Source organism: Struthio camelus, unplaced genomic scaffold, assembly GCF_040807025.1.
Source record: "Struthio camelus isolate bStrCam1 unplaced genomic scaffold, bStrCam1.hap1 HAP1_SCAFFOLD_174, whole genome shotgun sequence".
In the NCBI taxonomy this organism is placed as follows: domain Eukaryota; kingdom Metazoa; phylum Chordata; class Aves; order Struthioniformes; family Struthionidae; genus Struthio; species Struthio camelus.
This window is the reverse complement of record NW_027182686.1, coordinates 31,899-54,109: the sequence shown is the minus strand read 5'-3', so window position 1 is coordinate 54,109 and position 22,211 is coordinate 31,899. Positions and strand designations below refer to the sequence as shown.

General features: G+C 77.2%; 1 protein-coding gene across 4 annotated transcripts; it reads right to left on the bottom strand.

Moving 5' to 3' along the window:
• Positions 1 to 131: 131 nt before the first annotated feature.
• Positions 132 to 21,816, bottom strand: LOC138065155 (branched-chain-amino-acid aminotransferase, mitochondrial-like). Of its 4 annotated transcripts, XM_068929341.1 has the most exons (11): positions 21,753 to 21,816; positions 18,083 to 18,133; positions 17,394 to 17,594; positions 16,498 to 16,608; positions 15,871 to 15,990; positions 14,818 to 14,981; positions 12,917 to 13,056; positions 11,905 to 11,990; positions 6,204 to 6,344; positions 1,470 to 1,544; positions 133 to 754 (listed from the first exon to the last, which is right to left on the bottom strand). In XM_068929341.1, the coding sequence occupies exons 1-11, from the start codon at positions 21,807 to 21,809 to the stop codon at positions 716 to 718; spliced, it is 1,185 nt and encodes a 394-aa protein (XP_068785442.1). In that variant the 5' UTR covers positions 21,810 to 21,816; the 3' UTR covers positions 133 to 715. The 4 variants fall into 4 exon arrangements, with proteins under 4 accessions (XP_068785441.1, XP_068785442.1, XP_068785443.1 ...); XM_068929340.1 differs by lacking the exon at positions 11,905 to 11,990 and having other exon boundaries at positions 132 to 754; XM_068929342.1 differs by lacking the exons at positions 133 to 754; positions 1,470 to 1,544 and adding an exon at positions 5,974 to 6,063.
• Positions 21,817 to 22,211: the final 395 nt, after the last annotated feature.

Sequence of the window (22,211 nt, the reverse complement as noted above, 5' to 3'; positions counted from 1 at the left end):
CGGGGCAGGCAGGGGCTTCTGAGAGGTAGAGCAGCCTCCCTCCCGGACGCCTGGGTCCTCCCCACTCCCCTCGCCCGGACGCCGGGGTCCCCCCAGCCCTTCCCGGACACCTGGGCCCCCCCCCCGAGGCAGAGGCGCCGCTTCAGTCGCATCTCCTTTATTAAGGCCCCGTAACAGCGCGGTTGACCTTTGACCTTTCCCGCGGTGGGGGGGGGCTGTGCATTCCCAGCATGCTCTGCGGGACCCCGGAGTTTCCCACAATGCCCCGGGGGGGGTTACCCAGAAGCCCCCGGGGTGGGGGGGGTACCCAGAAGGCACTGTGGGGGGGGGATTATTGCACTGGGGGGTCCCGGGGGGGCCGGGCTGGGGGGCATCTGTCCCCCCCCCCGGTATCTGGAGTGTCGGGGGAGGAGCTGCCCCCCCCGGGGTATTTGGTGTGTTGGGGGGGGCAAACAGCCCCCCCGGGCGGATTTGGAGTGCTTGGGGGGGGGCAGATCCCCGGGGGGGGCTGGAGTGGGAGGTATCTGCTCCCCCCGGGGTATTTGGTGTGCTGGGGGGGGGTGGATCTGCCCCAAGGGCGTTCGGCAGATCCCCCCCCCCGTCAGGTCCTCCAGGCGCAGGGGGGGGATCTGCCCCCCCCGGGGGGGGGAATCTGCCTCTGCCCCACGGATCTGCCCCCCCGGCGGGGGGGGGGGGGCTCTGCCCCGGCGTCCGGTCACAGCAGCTGGGCCCAATCGCTGGCGACGCGGCCGTACTGCGGGGAGAGGCGGCTGCGGGCGAGGGACCCCCGGACTCCTGGGCCCCCCCGGACCCCCCCGGACTCCTGGGCCCCCTCAGGACCCCCCCTGGACCCCCCGGACTCCTGGGCCCCCTTTGGACCCCCTGGACCCCTCGGACTCCTGGGCCCCCTCAGGACCCCCCCTGGACCCCCCCAGACTCCTGGGCCCCCTCAGGACCCCCCTGGACCCCCCGGACTCCTGGGCCCCCTCAGGACCCCCCCTGGACCCCCCGGACTCCTGGGCCCCTTCAGGCCCCCCGGACTCCTGGGCCCCCCGGACTCCCCCAGACTCCTGGGCCCCCTCAGGACCCCCCCTGGACCCCCCGGACTCCTGGGCCCCCTCAGGACCCCCCCCCGGACTCCTGGGCCCCCTCAGGACCCCCGGACTCCTGGGCCCCCTTTGTACCCCCTGGACCCCCCGGACTCCTGGGCCCCCTCAGGACCCCCCTGGACCCCCCCAGACTCCTGGGCCCCCTCAGGACCCCCCCTGGACCCCCCGGACTCCTGGGCCCCCTCAGGACCCCCCTGGACCCACCGGACTCCTGGGCCCCCTCAGGACCCCCCCCTGGACTCCTGGGCCCCCTCAGGACCCCCCCTGGACCCCCCCCGGACTCCTGGGCCCCCCTCAGGACCCCCCCTGGACCCCCCCCGGACTCCTGGGCCCCCTCAGGACCCCCCTGGACCCCCCCACCTGGATGTCGCTCAGCGCCCGGTGGAAGCGCAGCACCAGCTCGGGGCCGTTCTCCATGGTGGGCACGTGGTGACGCTGCGGGCGGCGGCACACAGCGGCGGCCGGGTATTTACCCACCCCCGGGTATTTACCTGCCCGCCGTGCACGACGGCGCCCACGGGGCACACCAGGCCGGGTATTTACCCGCCCGCCCCCGGGTATTTACCTGCCCGCCGTGCACGATGGCGCCCACGAGGCACACCAGGCCGGGTATTTACCCGCCCACCCCCGGGTATTTACCTGCCCGCCGTGCACGACGGCGCCCACGGGGCACACCAGGCCGGGTATTTACCCGCCCCCCGGGTATTTACCTGCCCGCCGTGCACGACGGCGCCCACGGGGCACACCAGGCCGGGTATTTACCCGCCCCCCCGGGTATTTACCTGCCCGCCGTGCACGACGGCGCCCACGGGGCACACCAGGCCGGGTATTTACCCGCCCACCCCGGGTATTTACCTGCCCGCCGTGCACGACGGCGCCCACGGGGCACACCAGGCCGGGTATTTACCCGCCCCCCGGGTATTTACCTGCCCGCCGTGCACGACGGCGCCCACGGGGCACACCAGGCCGGGTATTTACCCGCCCCCCGGGTATTTACCTGCCCGCCGTGCACGACGGCGCCCACGGGGCACACCAGGCCGGGTATTTACCCGCCCCCGGGTATTTACCTGCCCGCCATGCACGACGGCGCCCACGGGGCACACCAGGCCGGGTATTTACCCGCCCCCCGGGTATTTACCTGCCCGCCGTGCACGACGGCGCCCACGGGGCACACCAGGCCGGGTATTTACCCGCCCACCCCCGGGTATTTACCTGCCCGCCGTGCACGACGGCGCCCACGGGGCACACCAGGCCGGGTATTTACCCGCCCCCCCGGGTATTTACCTGCCCGCCGTGCACGACGGCGCCCACGGGGCACACCAGGCCGGGTATTTACCCACCCCCCGGGTATTTACCTGCCCGCTGTGCACGACAGCGCCCACGGGGCACACCAGGCCGGGTATTTACCCGCCCACCCCCGGGTATTTACCTGCCCGCCGTGCACGACGGCGCCCACGGGGCACACCAGGCCGGGTATTTACCCGCCCCCGGGTATTTACCTGCCCGCCGTGCACGACGGCGCCCACGGGGCACACCAGGCCGGGTATTTACCCGCCCCCCGGGTATTTACCTGCCCGCCGTGCACGACGGCGCCCACGGGGCACACCAGGCCGGGTATTTACCCGCCCCCGGGTATTTACCTGCCCGCCGTGCACGACGGCGCCCACGGGGCACACCAGGCCGGGTATTTACCCGCCCCCCGGGTATTTACCTGCCCGCCGTGCACAACGGCGCCCACGGGGCACACCAGGCCGGGTATTTACCCGCCCCCCGGGTATTTACCTGCCCGCCGTGCACGACGGCGCCCACGGGGCACACCAGGCCGGGTATTTACCCGCCCCCGGGTATTTACCTGCCCGCCGTGCACGACGGCGCCCACGGGGCACACCAGGCCGGGTATTTACCCGCCCCCCCGGGTATTTACCTGCCCGCCGTGCACGACGGCGCCCACGGGGCACACCAGGCCGGGTATTTACCCGCCCCCCCGGGTATTTACCTGCCCGCCGTGCACGACGGCGCCCACGGGGCACACCAGGCCGGGTATTTACCCGCCCCCCCGGGTATTTACCTGCCCGCTGTGCACGACAGCGCCCACGGGGCACACCAGGCCGGGTATTTACCCGCCCCCCGGGTATTTACCTGCCCGCCGTGCACGACGGCGCCCACGGGGCACACCAGGCCGGGTATTTACCCGCCCACCCCCGGGTATTTACCTGCCCGCCGTGCACGACGGCGCCCACGGGGCACACCAGGCCGGGTATTTACCCGCCCACCCCCGGGTATTTACCTGCCCGCCGTGCACGACGGCGCCCACGGGGCACACCAGGCCGGGTATTTACCCGCCCACCCCCGGGTATTTACCCGCCCGCCGTGCACGACGGCGCCCACGGGGCACACCAGGCCGGGTATTTACCCGCCCCCCCCGGGTATTTACCTGCCCGCCGTGCACGACGGCGCCCACGGGGCACACCAGGCCAGGTATTTACCCGCCCCCCCGGGTATTTACCTGCCCGCCGTGCACGACGGCGCCCACGGGGCACACCAGGCCGGGTATTTACCCGCCCCCCCGGGTATTTACCTGCCCGCTGTGCACGACAGCGCCCACGGGGCACACCAGGCCGGGTATTTACCCGCCCCCCCGGGTATTTACCTGCCCGCCGTGCACGACGGCGCCCACGGGGCACACCAGGCCGGGTATTTACCCGCCCCCGGGTATTTACCTGCCCGCCGTGCACGACGGCGCCCACGGGGCACACCAGGCCGGGTATTTACCCGCCCCCCGGGTATTTACCTGCCCGCCGTGCACGACGGCGCCCACGGGGCACACCAGGCCGGGTATTTACCCGCCCCCCGGGTATTTACCTGCCCGCCGTGCACGACGGCGCCCACGGGGCACACCAGGCCGGGTATTTACCCGCCCACCCCCGGGTATTTACCTGCCCGCCGTGCACGACGGCGCCCACGGGGCACACCAGGCCGGGTATTTACCCGCCCACCCCCGGGTATTTACCTGCCCGCCGTGCACGACGGCGCCCACGGGGCACACCAGGCCGGGTATTTACCCGCCCCCCCGGGTATTTACCTGCCCGCCGTGCACGACGGCGCCCACGGGGCACACCAGGCCGGGTATTTACCCGCCCACCCCGGGTATTTACCTGCCCGCCGTGCACGACGGCGCCCACGGGGCACACCAGGCCGGGTATTTACCCGCCCACCCCGGGTATTTACCTGCCCGCCGTGCACGACGGCGCCCACGGGGCACACCAGGCCGGGTATTTACCCGCCCCCCCGGGTATTTACCTGCCCGCCGTGCACGACGGCGCCCACGGGGCACACCAGGCCGGGTATTTACCCGCCCACCCCGGGTATTTACCTGCCCGCCGTGCACGACGGCGCCCACGGGGCACACCAGGCCGGGTATTTACCCGCCCACCCCGGGTATTTACCGGCCCGCCGTGCACGACGGCGCCCACGGGGCACACCAGGCCGGGTATTTACCCGCCCACCCCGGGTATTTACCTGCCCGCCGTGCACGACGGCGCCCACGGGGCACACCAGGCTGGGTATTTACCCGCCCGCCCCCGGGCATTTACCTGCCCGCCGTGCACGACGGCGCCCACGGGGCACACCAGGCCGGGTATTTACCCGCCCACCCCGGGTATTTACCTGCCCGCCGTGCACGACGGCGCCCACGGGGCACACCAGGCCGGGTATTTACCCGCCCACCCCGGGTATTTACCTGCCCGCCGTGCACGACGGCGCCCACGGGGCACACCAGGCCGGGTATTTACCCGCCCCCCCGGGTATTTACCCGCCCGCCGTGCACGACGGCGCCCACGGGGCACACCAGGCCGGGTATTTACCCGCCCCCCGGGTATTTACCTGCCCGCCGTGCACGACGGCGCCCACGGGGCACACCAGGCCGGGTATTTACCCGCCCCCCGGGTATTTACCTGCCCGCCGTGCACGACGGCGCCCACGGGGCACACCAGGCCGGGTATTTACCCGCCCCCCGGGTATTTACCTGCCCGCCGTGCACGACGGCGCCCACGGGGCACACCAGGCCGGGTATTTACCCGCCCCCCGGGTATTTACCTGCCCGCCGTGCACGACGGCGCCCACGGGGCACACCAGGCCGGGTATTTACCCGCCCCCCCGGGTATTTACCTGCCCGCCGTGCACGACAGCGCCCACGGGGCACACCAGGCCGGGTATTTACCCGCCCCCCGGGTATTTACCCGCCCGCCGTGCACGACGGCGCCCACGGGGCACACCAGGCCGGGTATTTACCCGCCCCCCGGGTATTTACCTGCCCGCCGTGCACGACAGCGCCCACGGGGCACACCAGGCCGGGTATTTACCCGCCCCCCGGGTATTTACCCGCCCGCCGTGCACGACGGCGCCCACGGGGCACACCAGGCCGGGTATTTACCCGCCCCCCCGGGTATTTACCTGCCCGCCGTGCACGACGGCGCCCACGGGGCACACCAGCCGGGTATTTTCCCGCCCCCCGGGTATTTACCTGCCCGCCGTGCACGACGGCGCCCACGGGGCACACCAGGCCGGGTATTTACCCGCCCCCCGGGTATTTACCTGCCCGCCGTGCACGACGGCGCCCACGGGGCACACCAGGCCGGGTATTTACCCGCCCCCCGGGTATTTACCTGCCCGCCGTGCACGACGGCGCCCACGGGGCACACCAGGCCGGGTATTTACCCGCCCACCCCCGGGTATTTACCTGCCCGCCGTGCACGACGGCGCCCACGGGGCACACAGGCCGGGTATTTACCCGCCCCCCCGGGTATTTACCTGCCCGCCGTGCACGACGGCGCCCACGGGGCACACCAGGCCGGGTATTTACCCGCCCACCCCCGGGTATTTACCTGCCCGCCGTGCACGACGGCGCCCACGGGGCACACCAGGCCGGGTATTTACCCGCCCCCCGGGTATTTACCTGCCCGCCGTGCACGACGGCGCCCACGGGGCACACCAGGCCGGGTATTTACCCGCCCCCGGGTATTTACCTGCCCGCCGTGCACGACGGCGCCCACGGGGCACACCAGGCCGGGTATTTACCCGCCCCCGGGTATTTACCTGCCCGCCGTGCACGACGGCGCCCACGGGGCACACCAGGCAGGCCGTGCCGGCCCCGAACATCTCCCGCAGGCGGCCCCGCTCCAGCGCCTCCAGCAGCGCCGCCATCGGCACCGGCGCCTCCCGCACCTCGAACTCGCCCTGCGGGGGGGGGCGGGTGTTTATGGGGGGGGCGGGTGGATTTGGGGTGGTTATAGGGCAGCTGCCCCCCCCCCCCGGCACAGGGCTGTTTGGGGGGTGCCAAGAAGGGGGGGGGGTCACAGGCACTGCGTCCCTTGTCCCCACTGTGGGGCCAGGACCCCCCATGTCCCCCTAGAGCCTCCCCCGTGCCCCCCCCGTGCCCCCCCGCACCCAGCTCCCCCCCAGCTCCAGCAGGCTCTGCCCCCCCCGTGCCCCCCCCGTGCCCCCCCGCACCCAGCTCCGGCCCAGCTCCAGCAGGCTCTGCCCCCCCCGTGCCCCCCCCGTGCCCCCCCCGCACCCAGCTCCGGCCCAGCTCCAGCAGGCTCTGCCCCCCCGTGCCCCCCCCGTGCCCCCCCGCACCCAGCTCCGGCCCAGCTCCAGCAGGCTCTGCCCCCCCCGTGCCCCCCCCGTGCCCCCCCCCGCACCCAGCTCCCCCCCAGCTCCAGCAGGCTCTGCCCCCCCGTGCCCCCCCCGTGCCCCCCCGCACCCAGCTCCCCCCCAGCTCCAGCAGGCTCTGCCCCCCCCGTGCCCCCCCCGTGCCCCCCCGCACCCAGCTCCGGCCCAGCTCCAGCAGGCTCTGCCCCCCCCGTGCCCCCCCCGTGCCCCCGCACCCAGCTCCGGCCCAGCTCCAGCAGGCTCTGCCCCCCCCCGTGCCCCCCCGTGCCCCCCCGCACCCAGCTCCCCCCAGCTCCAGCAGGCTCTGCCCCCCCCGTGCCCCCCCGTGGCCCCCCGCACCCAGCTCCGGCCCAGCTCCAGCAGGCTCTGCCCCCCCCGTGCCCCCCCGTGCCCCCCCCGCACCCAGCTCCCCCCAGCTCCAGCAGGCTCTGCCCCCCCGTGCCCCCCCGTGCCCCCCCGCACCCAGCTCCCCCCCAGCTCCAGCAGGCTCTGCCCCCCCCGTGCCCCCCCCGTGCCCCCCCGCACCCAGCTCCCCCCAGCTCCAGCAGGCTCTGCCCCCCCCGTGCCCCCCCGTGCCCCCCCCGTGCCCCCCGCACCCAGCTCCCCCCAGCTCCAGCAGGCTCTGCCCCCCCCGTGCCCCCCCCCGTGCCCCCCCGCACCCAGCTCCCCCCCAGCTCCAGCAGGCTCTGCCCCCCCCGTGCCCCCCCGTGCCCCCCGCACCCAGCTCCCCCCCAGCTCCAGCAGGCTCTGCCCCCCCCGTGCCCCCCCCCGTGCCCCCCCGCACCCAGCTCCGGCCCAGCTCCAGCAGGCTCTGCCCCCCCCCGTGCCCCCCCCGTGCCCCCCCGCACCCAGCTCCGGCCCAGCTCCAGCAGGCTCTGCCCCCCCCGTGCCCCCCCGTGCCCCCCCCGCACCCAGCTCCCCCCCAGCTCCAGCAGGCTCTGCCCCCCCCGTGCCCCCCCGTGCCCCCCCGCACCCAGCTCCCCCCAGCTCCAGCAGGCTCTGCCCCCCCCCGTGCCCCCCCCGTGCCCCCCCCGCACCCAGCTCCGGCCCAGCTCCAGCAGGCTCTGCCCCCCGTGCCCCCCCGTGCCCCCCGCACCCAGCTCCGGCCCAGCTCCAGCAGGCTCTGCCCCCCCCGTGCCCCCCCCGTGCCCCCCCCGCACCCAGCTCCCTCCCAGCTCCAGCAGGCTCTGCCCCCCCCGTGCCCCCCCCGTGGCCCCCCCGCACCCAGCTCCCCCCAGCTCCAGCAGGCTCTGCCCCCCCGTGCCCCCCCCCGTGCCCCCCGCACCCAGCTCCCCCCCAGCTCCAGCAGGCTCTGCCCCCCCCGTGCCCCCCCGTGCCCCCCGCACCCAGCTCCGGCCCCAGCTCCAGCAGGCTCTGCCCCCCCCGTGCCCCCCCCGTGCCCCCCCCCGCACCCAGCTCCGGCCCAGCTCCAGCAGGCTCTGCCCCCCCCGTGCCCCCCCCCGTGCCCCCCCGTGCCCCCGCACCCAGCTCCCCCCCAGCTCCAGCAGGCTCTGCCCCCCCCGTGCCCCCCCGTGCCCCCCCGCACCCAGCTCCGGCCAGCTCCAGCAGGCTCTGCCCCCCCCGTGCCCCCCCCGTGCCCCCCCGCACCCAGCTCCCCCCCAGCTCCAGCAGGCTCTGCCCCCCCCGTGCCCCCCCGTGCCCCCCCGCACCCAGCTCCGGCCCAGCTCCCAGCAGGCTCTGCCCCCCCCGTGCCCCCGCACCCAGCTCCGGCCCAGCTCCAGCAGGCTCTGCCCCCCCCCGTGCCCCCCCCGTGCCCCCCCGCACCCAGCTCCCCCCACTCCAGCAGGCTCTGCCCCCCCCGTGCCCCCCCGTGCCCCCCCGCACCCAGCTCCCCCCCAGCTCCAGCAGGCTCTGCCCCCCCGTGCCCCCCCCGTGCCCCCCCCGCACCCAGCTCCCCCCAGCTCCAGCAGGCTCTGCCCCCCCGTGCCCCCCCCGTGCCCCCCCCGCACCCAGCTCCCCCCAGCTCCAGCAGGCTCTGCCCCCCCCGTGCCCCCCCCGTGCCCCCCCCGCACCCAGCTCCGCCCAGCTCCAGCAGGCTCTGCCCCCCCCGTGCCCCCCGTGCCCCCCCCCGCACCCAGCTCCCCGCCCAGCTCCAGCAGGCTCTGCCCCCCGTGCCCCCCCCGTGCCCCCCCGCACCCAGCTCCCGCCCCAGCTCCAGCAGGCTCTGCCCCCCCCGTGCCCCCCCCCGTGCCCCCCGCACCCAGCTCCCCCCCAGCTCCAGCAGGCTCTGCTTCCCCCGTGCCCCCCCCGTGCCCCCCCGCACCCAGCTCCCCCCAGCTCCCAGCAGGCTCTGCCCCCCCCCGTGCCCCCCCGTGCCCCCCCGCACCCAGCTCCCCCCAGCTCCCAGCAGGCTCTGCCCCCCCCCCGTGCCCCCCCGTGCCCCCCCGCACCCAGCTCCCCCCAGCTCCAGCAGGCTCTGCCCCCCCGTGCCCCCCCCGTGCCCCCCCCGTGCCCCCCCGTGCCCCCCCGCACCCAGCTCGGCCCAGCTCCAGCAGGCTCTGCCCCCCCGTGCCCCCCCCGTGCCCCCCCCGTGCCCCCCCCGTGCCCCCCCCGCACCCAGCTCCGGCCCAGCTCCAGCAGGCTCTGCCCCCCCCCGTGCCCCCCCGTGCCCCCCCCGCACCCAGCTCCGGCCCAGCTCCCAGCAGGCTCTGCCCCCCCGTGCCCCCCCCGTGCCCCACCCCGTGCCCCCCCGCACCCAGCTCCCCCCCAGCTCCAGCAGGCTCTGCCCCCCCGTGCCCCCCCGTGCCCCCCCCGTGCCCCCCCCGCACCCCAGCTCCCCCCCAGCTCCAGCAGGCTCTGCCCCCCCCGTGCCCCCCCCGTGCCCCCCCCGCACCCAGCTCCGGCCCAGCTCCAGCAGGCTCTGCCCCCCCCCCCGTGCCCCCCCGTGCCCCCCCCGTGCCCCCCGCACCCAGCTCCCCCCCAGCTCCAGCAGGCTCTGCCCCCCCGTGCCCCCCCGTGCCCCCCCGCACCCAGCTCCCCCCCAGCTCCAGCAGGCTCTGCCCCCCCCGTGCCCCCCCCGTGCCCCCCCGCACCCAGCTCCGGCCCAGCTCCAGCAGGCTCTGCCCCCCCGTGCCCCCCCCTGCCCCCCCGCACCCAGCTCCGGCCCAGCTCCAGCAGGCTCTGCCCCCCCCCCGTGCCCCCCCCGTGCCCCCCCGCACCCAGCTCCGGCCCAGCTCCAGCAGGCTCTGCCCCCCCGTGCCCCCCCCGTGCCCCCCCCGCACCCAGCTCCCCCCCAGCTCCAGCAGGCTCTGCCCCCCCCGTGCCCCCCCGTGCCCCCCCCGCACCCAGCTCCGGCCCAGCTCCAGCAGGCTCTGCCCCCCCCGTGCCCCCCCCGTGCCCCCCCCGCACCCAGCTCCGGCCCAGCTCCAGCAGGCTCTGCCCCCCCCGTGCCCCCCCGTGCCCCCCCCGCACCCAGCTCCGGCCCAGCTCCAGCAGGCTCTGCCCCCCCCGTGCCCCCCCGTGCCCCCCCCGCACCCAGCTCCCCCCAGCTCCAGCAGGCTCTGCCCCCCCGTGCCCCCCCCGTGCCCCCCCCGCACCCAGCTCCGGCCCAGCTCCAGCAGGCTCTGCCCCCCCGTGCCCCCCCCGTGCCCCCCCGCACCCAGCTCCGGCCCAGCTCCAGCAGGCTCTGCCCCCCGTGCCCCCCCGTGCCCCCCCCGCACCCAGCTCCGGCCCAGCTCCAGCAGGCTCTGCCCCCCCCGTGCCCCCCCCGTGCCCCCCCCGCACCCAGCTCCGGCCCAGCTCCAGCAGGCTCTGCCCCCCCCGTGCCCCCCCCGTGCCCCCCCCGCACCCAGCTCCCCCCCAGCTCCAGCAGGCTCTGCCCCCCGTGCCCCCCCCGTGCCCCCCCGCACCCAGCTCCCCCCCAGCTCCAGCAGGCTCTGCCCCCCCCGTGCCCCCCCCGTGCCCCCCGCACCCAGCTCCCCCCCAGCTCCAGCAGGCTCTGCCCCCCCCGTGCCCCCCCGTGCCCCCCCGCACCCAGCTCCCCCCCAGCTCCAGCAGGCTCTGCCCCCCCCGTGCCCCCCCCGTGCCCCCCCCGTGCCCCCCCGCACCCAGCTCCCCCCCAGCTCCAGCAGGCTCTGCCCCCCCCGTGCCCCCCCGTGCCCCCCCCGCACCCAGCTCCGGCCCAGCTCCAGCAGGCTCTGCCCCCCCCGTGCCCCCCCGTGCCCCCCCGCACCCAGCTCCGGCCCAGCTCCAGCAGGCTCTGCCCCCCCCGTGCCCCCCCGGTGCCCCCCCCGCACCCAGCTCCGGCCCAGCTCCAGCAGGCTCTGCCCCCCCCCGTGCCCCCCCCGTGCCCCCCGCACCCAGCTCCGGCCCAGCTCCAGCAGGCTCTGCCCCCCCCGTGCCCCCCCGTGCCCCCCCCGCACCCAGCTCCGGCCCAGCTCCAGCAGGCTCTGCCCCCCCCGTGCCCCCCCGTGCCCCCCCCGCACCCAGCTCCCCCCCAGCTCCAGCAGGCTCTGCCCCCCCGTGCCCCCCCGCACCCAGCTCCGGCCCAGCTCCAGCAGGCTCTGCCCCCCCCGTGCCCCCCCCGTGCCCCCCCGCACCCAGCTCCGGCCCAGCTCCAGCAGGCTCTGCCCCCCCCGTGCCCCCCCCGTGCCCCCCCGCACCCAGCTCCGGCCCAGCTCCAGCAGGCTCTGCCCCCCCGTGCCCCCCCCGTGCCCCCCCGCACCCAGCTCCCCCCCAGCTCCAGCAGGCTCTGCCCCCCCCGTGCCCCCCCCCGTGCCCCCCCCGCACCCAGCTCCGGCCCAGCTCCAGCAGGCTCTGCCCCCCCCGTGCCCCCCCGTGCCCCCCCGCACCCAGCTCCGGCCCAGCTCCAGCAGGCTCTGCCCCCCCCGTGCCCCCCCCGTGCCCCCCCCGCACCCAGCTCCGGCCCAGCTCCAGCAGGCTCTGCCCCCCCCGTGCCCCCCCCGTGCCCCCCCGCACCCAGCTCCGGCCCAGCTCCAGCAGGCTCTGCCCCCCCGTGCCCCCCCCGTGCCCCCCGCACCCAGCTCCGGCCCAGCTCCAGCAGGCTCTGCCCCCCCCGTGCCCCCCCGTGCCCCCCCCGCACCCAGCTCCCCCCAGCTCCAGCAGGCTCTGCCCCCCCCGTGCCCCCCCCGTGCCCCCCCCGCACCCAGCTCCGGCCCAGCTCCAGCAGGCTCTGCCGCGTCACCCCCGGCAGGATCAGCCCGTCCAGCGGCGGCGTCACCAGCTCCAGCTCTGCGGGCGCCAGGCTGCACCCGTAACCCCCCCCGTAACCCCCCACGGCCCCCCATAACCCCCCGTAACCCCCCTGTAACCCCCCGTAACCCCCCACAGCCCCCCATAATCCCCCCTGTACCCCACGTAACCCCCCTGTAACCCCCCCTGTAACCCCCAACAGCCCGTAACCCCCCCGTAACCCCCCCACGGCCCCCCCGTAACCCCCCCTGTAACCCCCAACAGCCCATAACCCCCCCACGGCCCCCCATAACCCCCCCGTAACCCCCACAGCCCCCTTGTCCCCCCCATAACCCCCCCCAACCCCCCATCACCAGCTCCAGCTCTGCGGGCGCCAGGCTGCACCCGTAACCCCCCCACGGCCCCCCCGTACCCCGTAACCCCCCCGTCCCCCCCCATGTCCCCCCCCCTCACCTCCATCCCGGCGCCGCCAGAGCAGGAAGAGGTTCATGGTGCCCCCGGTCCCTCCCCCGGTCCCCCCCGTCCCCCCCCGGTCCCCCCCCGTGTCCCCCCCCATGTCCCCCTCCCGCTCCCCCCCCCGTGTCCCCCCCCCGGTCCCCCCCCGTGTCCCCCTCCCGCTCCCCCCCCCGTGCCCCCCCCGGCCCCCCCTCACCTCCGCGCCGCCGCCAGAGCAGGAAGAGGTTCATGGTGCCCCTGGTCCCCCCCCATGTCCCCCTCCCGCTCCCCCCCCCGTGTCCCCCCCCCGGTCCCCCCGTATCCCCCTCCCGCTCCCCCCCCCGTGTCCCCCCCCCGTGCCCCCCCCGTCCCCCCCCCATGTCCCCCCCCTCACCTCCGCGCCGCCGCCAGAGCAGGAAGAGGTTCATGGTTCCCCCGGTCCCCCCCCCGGTCCCCCCGTGTCCCCCCCCCCGTGTCCCCCCCGGCCCCCCCCGTGCCCCCCCCGTCCCCCCCCATGTCCCCCCCCTCACCTCCGCGCCGCCGCCAGAGCAGGAAGAGGTTCATGGTCCCCACCTCGGTGAGCAGCCGGCGGCGGCCGTGCAGCCAGAGCACCTGCTGGCAGCCCTGGGCCGCGGCCGCCCGCTGCGCCGCCACCGTGGGGCCGTAGTTGCTGCCGCCGGCGCCGGGCCGGGCCCGCGGGGGGGACGGGGACGGGGACGGGGGGGGACGGGGGGGGGGACGGGGACAGGGGGACGGGGGGGGGACGGGGACGGGATGGGGACGGGACGGGGATGGGGACGGGGACGGGGACGGGGGACGGGGGGGACGGGGACGGGGGGACGGGATGGGGACGGGGACGGGGGGACGGGATGGGGACGGGGACGGGGACGGGGACGGGGACGGGGGGACGGGGGGGGGACGGGATGGGGACAGGGGGACGGGGGGGGGACGGGGGATGGGGGGACGGGGGGGGACGGGGACGGGGACGGGGGACGGGGGGGACGGGGACGGGGGGGGACGGGATGGGGACGGGGATGGGGGGGACAGGGATGGGGATGGGGACGGGGACGGAGATGGGATGGGGACGGGGATGGGGACAGGATGGGGGGGACGGGGACGGGACCGCCAGCGGGACAGGGACGGGACAGGGTGGGGATGGGGATGGGGACAGGGACGGGGTGGGGAGGGGGACAGGGATGGGGATAGGATGAGGATGGGACGGGGATGGGGATGGGGATGGGGACGGGACAGGGATGGGGATGGGGATGGGACGGGGTGGGGAGGGGGACAGGGATGGGGATGGGACGGGGTGGGGAGGGGAGGGGACAGGTCAGGGCAGGACAGGACGGGACGGGTCAGGGATGGGGACGGGACGGGGACAGGACGGGGACGGGGACGGGGAGGGGGACAGGGATGGGGATGGGATGAGGAGGGGACGGGGATGGGGATGGGATGGGGACGGGGAGGGGAGGGGACAGGACGGGGACAGGGACGGGGATGGGACAGGTCAGGGCAGGACAGGACGGGACGGGTCAGGGATGGGGACGGGACGGGAACGGGGATGGGGATGGGGACGGGGATGGGGATGGGATGAGGACAGGACGGGGACAGGATGGGGACGGGACAGGATGGGGACAGGACGGGGACAGGACGGGGATGGTGATGCGGACGGGACGGGGACGGGACGGGGACGGGACAGGATGGGGACAGGACGGGGACAGGACGGGGACGGGGACGGGGAGGGGGACAGGGATGGGGATGGGATGAGGAGGGGACGGGGATGGGGATGGGATGGGGACGGGGAGGGGAGGGGACAGGACGGGGACAGGACAGGACAGGGATGGGGATGGGGAGGGGACAGGTCAGGGCGGGCGGCGGGACGCAGAGGCGCCCCAGAAGCCCCGCGACACACGGCTCAACCGCCCTCCGGCCCCGGACGCCGGGGCCCACACAGCCCCCCCGGACACCAGCCCCCCCCGGACGCCGGGGCCCACACAGCCCCCCCGGACACAGCCCCCCCCGGACGCCGGACCCCCCCGGACGCCAGGGCCCCCCCGGACGCCGGGGCCCACACAGCCCCCCCGGACACAGCCCCCCGCGGACGCCGGACCCCTCCCGGACGCCGGGGCCCCCCCGGACGCCAGCCCCCCCCGGACGCCGGCCCCCCCCGGACGCCGGACCCCCCCCAGACGCTGGACCCCCCCGGACACCAGCGCCCCCCCGGACGCCGGGGCCCCCCCGGACGCTGGACCCCCCCGGACGCCAGCCCCCCCCCGGACACCGGACCCCCCCGGACGCCAGCCCCCCCCGGACGCCGGACCCCCCCCGGACGCTGGACCCCCCCCCAGACGCTGGACCCCCCCGGACGCTGGGGCCCCCCGGACACCAGCCCCCCCCCAGACACCAGCCCCCCCCGGACGCCGGGGCCCACCTGCCGATCTTGCAGTGGCCGGTGCCGCCGGGCCAGGCGCGCGCGTGCCGGGGGTCGGCCAGCAGGGCCACGGGGCTCAGCTGCCCCCCGGGGAAGTAGGGCCCCACGGGGCAGAGGATGACGAAGAGCAGGGCCCGGCTGGGGGGGGCCACCCCCAGGGAGGGCTGGGGCCACGCGTCAGCCCCCGGGCCCGAGACCCCCCGGGGCCCCCAGCTACTCCCTAGACCCCTGGGACCCCCCAAGAGCCCCCAGGGACCCCCAGCACCCCCCGACTCCCCCCCTTCGCTGGGACCCTCCTAGGGCCCCCCCGGACCCCCCAGCTACTCCCTAGACCCCTCGGCGCCCCCCAAGAGCCCCCAGGGACCCCCAGCACCCCCCGACTCCCCCCCTTCGCTGGGACCCTCCTAGGGCCCCCCCGGAGCCCCCAGCTACTCCCTAGACCCCTCGGCGCCCCCCAAGAGCCCCCAGGGACCCCCAGCACCCCCCGACTCCCCCCCTTCACTGGGACCCTCCTAGGGCCCCCCCGGAGCCCCCAGCTACTCCCTAGACCCCTCGGTGCCCCCCAAGAGCCCCCAGGGACCCCCAGCACCCCCCGACTCCCCCCCTTCGCTGGGACCCTCCTAGGGCCCCCCCGGACCCCCCAGCTACTCCCTAGACCCCTGGGACCCCCAAGAGCCCCCAGGGACCCCCAGCACCCCCTGACTCCCCCCCTTCACCGGGATCCCCCTAGGATCCCCTAGGACCCCCGAGACCCCCCAGTGCCCTCCAGGACCCCCCCAAGACCCCCCAGCCTCCCCCAGCTGCTCCCTAGATGCCTCCAGACCCCCAAGAGCCCCCAGGGACCCCCAGCACCCCCCACCCCGTTCACTGGAATCCTCCCCAGACCCCCGAGACCCCCCCGGTGCCCTCCAGAACCCCCCCAGACCCCCCAGCTACTCCCTAGACCCCTGGGACCCCCCAAGAGCCCCCAGGGACCCCCCCCCCACCACCGCCCCGGTCCCCGGGATCCTCCCCAGACCCCCGGCGCCCCCCCGGCGCCCCCCCGGCGCCCACCTCGGTGCCCACGAGGGCCGGGCGGATGTAGAGGCTGGCGGTGTCGGCGCGCGGCACCCAGTCCTGCTCCAGCCGCACCAGCGCCCGGATGCACTCGAGCAGCTCGGCCCCGTCGAAGGCCTGCGGGGCCCCGGCGTCCGGGGACGGACACGCTCAGCGCCCCGCAGGGGCCCCGGCGTCCGGGGACGGACACGCTCAGCGCCCCGCGGGGCCCCGGCGTCCGGGGATGGACACGCTCAGTGCCCCGCGGGGCCCCGGCGTCCGGGGGCGGACACGCTCAGCGCCCCGCGGGGCCCCGGCGTCCGGGGGCGGACACGCTCAGCGCCCCGCGGGGGCCCCGGCGTCCGGGGGCGGACACGCTCAGCGCCCCGCGGGGGCCCCGGCGTCCGGGGGCGGACACGCTCAGCGCCCCGCGGGGGCCCCGGCGTCCGGGGGCGGACACGCTCAGCGCCCCGCGGGGCCCCGGCGTCCGGGGGCGGACACGCTCAGCGCCCCGCGGGGGCCCCGGCGTCCGGGGGCGGACACGCTCAGCGCCCCGCGGGGGCCCCGGCGTCCGGGTCCCCCTCACGGGCCGGTGCCCCCCCGCCCCCCGCCCCCCGGCGGGCCCAGGCGTCCGGCCCCACTCACGGGCAGGCAGAGCCGCTGCGCCGAGCGCCCCATTCGCTCCATGTTGAGTTCGGGGCGGAAAAGCCGGATCCGGTCGTCGACGCCGCGAAAAGCCTTCATGCCCTCGAAGAGCTGCGGCGGGGGCGCAGGTCGGGGGTCGGGGCGCAGGTCGGGGGTCGGGGTCAGGGGTCGGGGGTCAGGGGTCAGGGGTCGGGCGCAGGTCGGGGGTCAGGGGCGCAGGTTGGGGGTCGGGGTGCAGGTCAGGGGTCGGGGCGCAGGTCGGGGGTCGGGGTGCGGGTCAGGGGTCGGGGCGCAGGTCGGGGGTCGGGGGTCAGGCGCAGGTCGGGGGTCAGGCGCAGGTCGGGGGTCGGGGTGCAGGTCGGGGGTCAGGGCTCGGGGTCAGGCGCAGGTCGGGGGTTGGGGTGCAGGTCGGGGGTCAGGCGCAGGTCGGGGGTCAGGGCTCGGGGTCAGGCGCAGGTCGGGGGTCAGGGCTCGGGGGTCAGGCGCAGGTCGGGGGTCGGGCGCAGGTCGGGGGTCAGGGCTCGGGGTCAGGCGCAGGTCGGGGGTTGGGGTGCAGGTCGGGGGTCAGGCGCAGGTCGGGGGTCAGGGCTCGGGGTCAGGCGCAGGTCGGGGGTCAGGGGTCGGGGGTCAGGCGCAGGTCGGGGGTCGGGGTGCAGGTCAGGGGTCGGGGGTCGGGGCGCAGGTCGGGGGTCAGGCACAGGTCGGGGGTCGGGGTGCAGGTCGGGGGTCAGGCACAGGTCGGGGTCGGGGTGCAGGTCAGGGGTCGGGGGTCAGGCGCAGGTCGGGGGTCGGGGCGCAGGTCGGGGGTCGGGGGCTCAGGTTGGGGGTCAGGTCGGGGGTCGGGGTGCAGGGGTCAGGGGTCAGGGGTCGGGGGTCGGGGCTCGGGGCTCGCTCACCTCCACGGCGTAGTGCAGCGCCGACGAGGCCGGGTGCAGGCTCAGCTCCTGGAAGGGCCGGATGTGGGGCCGGCCCCACCCGGACGCCTGGGTCCACTCCACCGTCAGCATGTGGTCGGTGAAGGTCTTGCCGAAGACGAGGCCCCCGGGGTCGGGCTTGGCCTTGGGCCGGGCGCTGAGCTCCACCTGCAGCTCCGCCGCCTGCGCAGGGACCCCGGCGTCCGGCGAGCCGCCCCGCGGGGCCCAGGCGTCCGGCAGCCCCCATGGGGCCCCGGCGTCCGGCAGCCCCCGCAGGGCCCCGGCGTCCGGCGAGCCGCCCCGCGGGGCCCCAGCGTCCGGCAGCCCCCATGGGGCCCCGGCGTCCGGCGAGCCGCCCCGCGGGGCCCCGGCGTCCGGCAGCCCCCATGGGGCCCAGGCGTCCGGCAGCCCCCGCAGGGGCCCAGGCGTCCGGCGAGCCGCCCCGCGGGGCCCCGGCCTCCGGCAGCCCCCGCAGGGACCCCGGCGTCCGGCAGCCCCCATGGGGCCCCGGCGTCCGGCGAGCCGCCCCGCGGGGCCCCGGCCTCCGGCAGCCCCCATGGGGCCCAGGCGTCCGGGGCGTCCTAGAAGCTGCTCTTCCCTCTGCCCATCTCCGAGGGCCCAGGCGTCCGGCCGCCCCCTGCCCCCCCGAGGGCCCAGGCGTCCGGGCTTACCCTGAAGACGCTGTTGTAGAGGCGCCGGGGTTGGAGCAGGATCGCCAGGAGCTGGGGGGGGGGGGAGAGGGGTAAGGGGGGGCCCAGGCGTCCGGGCCCCCCAAGGCGCCCGTGCAACGAGGCCCCCCCCAGAGGGGGGCAGGTGACGCGGCCGCGGGGCGGGGGCCGGGGGGGAGGGGCTGCGGCCGGACGCCTGGGCCCCCGCCCCCCACACCTGGACTTCGGCCCCCGGCCGCCATCTGCGCCAGAGCTGCCGAGCTGCCCGGACGCCTGGGCCCGCCCGCTGGGGCTGTGGGGTAAGTGTGGCCAGGACGCCTGGGCCCCCAGGGCAGGGAAGGGGCCCCGGACGCCTGGGCCCCCAGGGCAGGGGGTTCCCCGGACGCCTGGGCCCCCGGGGCAGGGAAGGGGCCCCGGACGCCTGGGCCCCCAGGGCAGGGGGTTCCCCGGACGCCTGGGCCCCTGGGGCAGGGAAGGGGTCCCGGACGCCTGGGCCCCCAGGGCAGGGGGTTCCCCGGACGCCTGGGCCCCCGGGGCAGGGAAGGGGCCCCGGACGCCTGGGCCCCCAGGGCAGGGGGTTCCCCGGACGCCTGGGCCCCCGGGGCAGGAGGGGCCCCGGACGCCTGGGCCCCCAGGGCAGGGGGTTCCCCGGACGCCTGGGCCCCCGGGGCAGGAGGGGCCCCGGACGCCTGGGCCCCCGGGGCAGGGGTTTCCCGGACGCCTGGGCCCCCGGGGCAGGAGGGGCCCCGGACGCCTGGGCCCCCGGGGCAGGAGGGGCCCGGGACGCCTGGGCCCCCGGGGCAGGGGTTTCCCGGACGCCTGGGCCCCCGGGGCAGGGGTTCCCCGGACGCCTGGGCCCCTGGGTCAGGGGGATTCCCGGACGCCTGGGCCCCTGGGTCAGGGGATTCCCGGACGCCTGGGCCCCTGGGGGGAGACCCGCATCGGCTTCACCCGGAACCACCATCAGCGGGGGGGGGGGGAGGGGGGAGTGCGTGTAGAGAAGGGACCCAGGCGTCCGAGCAGGGGGCGGGGCCTGAAGCGGGGCGGGGCCCAGGCGTCCGGGCCCCGCCCCCAGGCAGGTTCAGCCCAGGTCGGGGCCGAGACAACCCCGGGGGGGACCCGGACGCCTGGGCCCCGGGCCGGGGGGGAGGGGCGGCCCCGGACGCCTGGGCCCTTTCCCAGCGCTGCCCCCTCCCCCCCGGCACCCAGGACAAGGTGAGCGCGGCGCTGGGGACACTGGGGACACTGGGAGGCGCCACCAGGGACTGGGAGGCCTGGGAGGGCCCAGTGCAGACTGGGGGCACTGGGGGCACTGGGACAGGCCCCAGTCAGGACTGGGGGGGCCCTGGGCAGACAGAGGGGGCACTGGGAGGGCCCCAGTCCGGACTGGGGAGGCACTGGGAGCACTGGGACAGGCCCCAGTCTGGATTGGGGGTCACTGGGAGCACTGGGATGGGCCCCAGTCCGGACTGGGAGGGCACTGGGAGCACTGGGGGGGCACTGGGAGCACTGGGACAGGCCCCAGTCTGGATTGGGGGTCACTGGGAGCACTGGGACGGGCCCCAGTCCGGACTGGGAGGGCACTGGGAGCACTGGGGGGGCACTGGGAGCACTGGGACGGGCCCCAGTCCGGATTGGGGGTCACTGGGAGCACTGGGACGGGCCCCAGTCCGGACTGGGAGGGCACTGGGAGCACTGACAGGGCACTGGGAGCACTGGGACGGGCCCCAGTCCGGATTGGGGGTCACTGGGAGCACTGGGACGGGCCCCAGTCCGGACTGGGAGGGCACTGGGAGCACTGACAGGGCACTGGGAGCACTGGGACGGGCCCCAGTCCGGATTGGGGGTCACTGGGAGCACTGGGACGGGCCCCAGTCCGGACTGGGAGGGCACTGGGAGCACTGACAGGGCACTGGGAGCACTGGGAGCACTGGGACAGGCCCCAGTCTGGATTGGGGGTCATTGGGAGCACTGGGACGGGCCCCAGTCCGGACTGGGAGGGCACTGGGAGCACTGACAGGGCACTGGGAGCACTGGGACGGGCCCCAGTCTGGACTGGGAGGGCACTGGGAGCACTGGGGGGGCACTGGGAGCACTGGGACGGGCCCCAGTCCGGATTGGGGGTCACTGGGAGCACTGGGACGGGCCCCAGTCCGGACTGGGAGGGCACTGGGAGCACTGACAGGGCACTGGGAGCACTGGGAGCACTGGGACAGGCCCCAGTCTGGATTGGGGGTCATTGGGAGCACTGGGACGGGCCCCAGTCCGGACTGGGAGGGCACTGGGAGCACTGACAGGGCACTGGGAGCACTGGGACAGGCCCCAGTCTGGATTGGGGGTCATTGGGAGCACTGGGACGGGCCCCAGTCCGGACTGGGAGGGCACTGGGAGCACTGACAGGGCACTGGGAGCACTGGGACGGGCCCCAGTCTGGACTGGGAGGGCACTGGGAGCACTGGGGGGGGCACTGGGAGCACTGGGACGGGCCCCAGTCCGGATTGGGGGTCACTGGGAGCACTGGGACGGGCCCCAGTCCGGACTGGGAGGGCACTGGGAGCACTGACAGGGCACTGGGAGCACTGGGAGCACTGGGACAGGCCCCAGTCTGGATTGGGGGTCACTGGGAGCACTGGGACGGGCCCCAGTCCGGACTGGGAGGGCACTGGGAGCACTGGGGGGGCACTGGGAGCACTGGGACGGGCCCCAGTCCGGACTGGGGGTCACTGGGAGCACTGGGACGGGCCCCAGTCCGGACTGGGAGGGCACTGGGAGCACTGGGGGGGCACTGGGAGCACTGGGACGGGCCCCAGTCCGGATTGGGGGTCACTGGGAGCACTGGGACGGGCCCCAGTCCGGACTGGGAGGGCACTGGGAGCACTGGGGGGGCACTGGGAGCACTGGGACGGGCCCCAGTCCGGATTGGGGGTCACTGGGAGCACTGGGACGGGCCCCAGTCCGGACTGGGAGGGCACTGGGAGCACTGACAGGGCACTGGGAGCACTGGGAGCACTGGGACAGGCCCCAGTCTGGATTGGGGGTCATTGGGAGCACTGGGACGGGCCCCAGTCCGGACTGGGAGGGCACTGGGAGCACTGACAGGGCACTGGGAGCACTGGGACAGGCCCCAGTCTGGACTGGGAGGGCACTGGGAGCACTGGGGGGGCACTGGGAGCACTGGGACGGGCCCCAGTCCGGATTGGGGGTCACTGGGAGCACTGGGACGGGCCCCAGTCCGGACTGGGAGGGCACTGGGAGCACTGACAGGGCACTGGGAGCACTGGGATGGGCCCCAGTCCGGACTGGGAGGGCACTGGGAGCACTGGGGGGGCACTGGGAGCACTGGGACGGGCCCCAGTCCGGACTGGGAGGGCACTGGGAGCACTGGGGGGGCACTGGGAGCACTGGGACGGGCCCCAGTCTGGATTGGGGGCACTGGGAGCACTGGGACGGGCCCCAGTCCGGACTGGGAGGGCACTGGGAGCACTGACAGGGCACTGGGAGCACTGGGACGGGCCCCAGTCCGGATTGGGGGTCACTGGGAGCACTGGGACGGGCCCCAGTCCGGACTGGGAGGACCCGGGGGGCTCCGGGAGGACCGCGGCGTCCCAGCAGGCCCCGCGCCGCCGTGACCCCGGAAGCGGTCGCGGCGCGGCCGGAAGCGCCCCCTACTCACCCCGCCGCCCCCGAGCCGGGCCCGGGCCCGGGCCGCCGCCGCCGCCGCCGCCGCCATGGCCGCTCCCGCCGCCGCCCGCCAATGGGAGCGCGCCGCCCCGCCCCGCCCCCGCCCCCGCCCAATGGCGGCCTCGCCCGGGCCCGGCGCGCCGCCCCGCCCCCCGCCGGCGCCGCGGCCAATGGGGAGCCCCGCGGCGGGGCCGCCCCTCCCGAGGCCCCGCCCCTCCCCAGGCCCCGCCCCTCCCGAGGCCCGCGGGGGCCGTGACGCGCCGTTGCCCGGCGACGCGCGGCCCCGCCCCCTGACGTCACCGCCACCTCCCCGCAGGTCGCGCCGCGGCCCCGCCCCCGCGGTCACGTGCTCCGGCGTCGCCGCAATAAACCGTTTCCCGCGTGACGTAGGAGGTGTTGCTGCCGTGACGTAGGGGGGTTCCGCCCACCCCGCCGCAGCCGCCATTCCCGC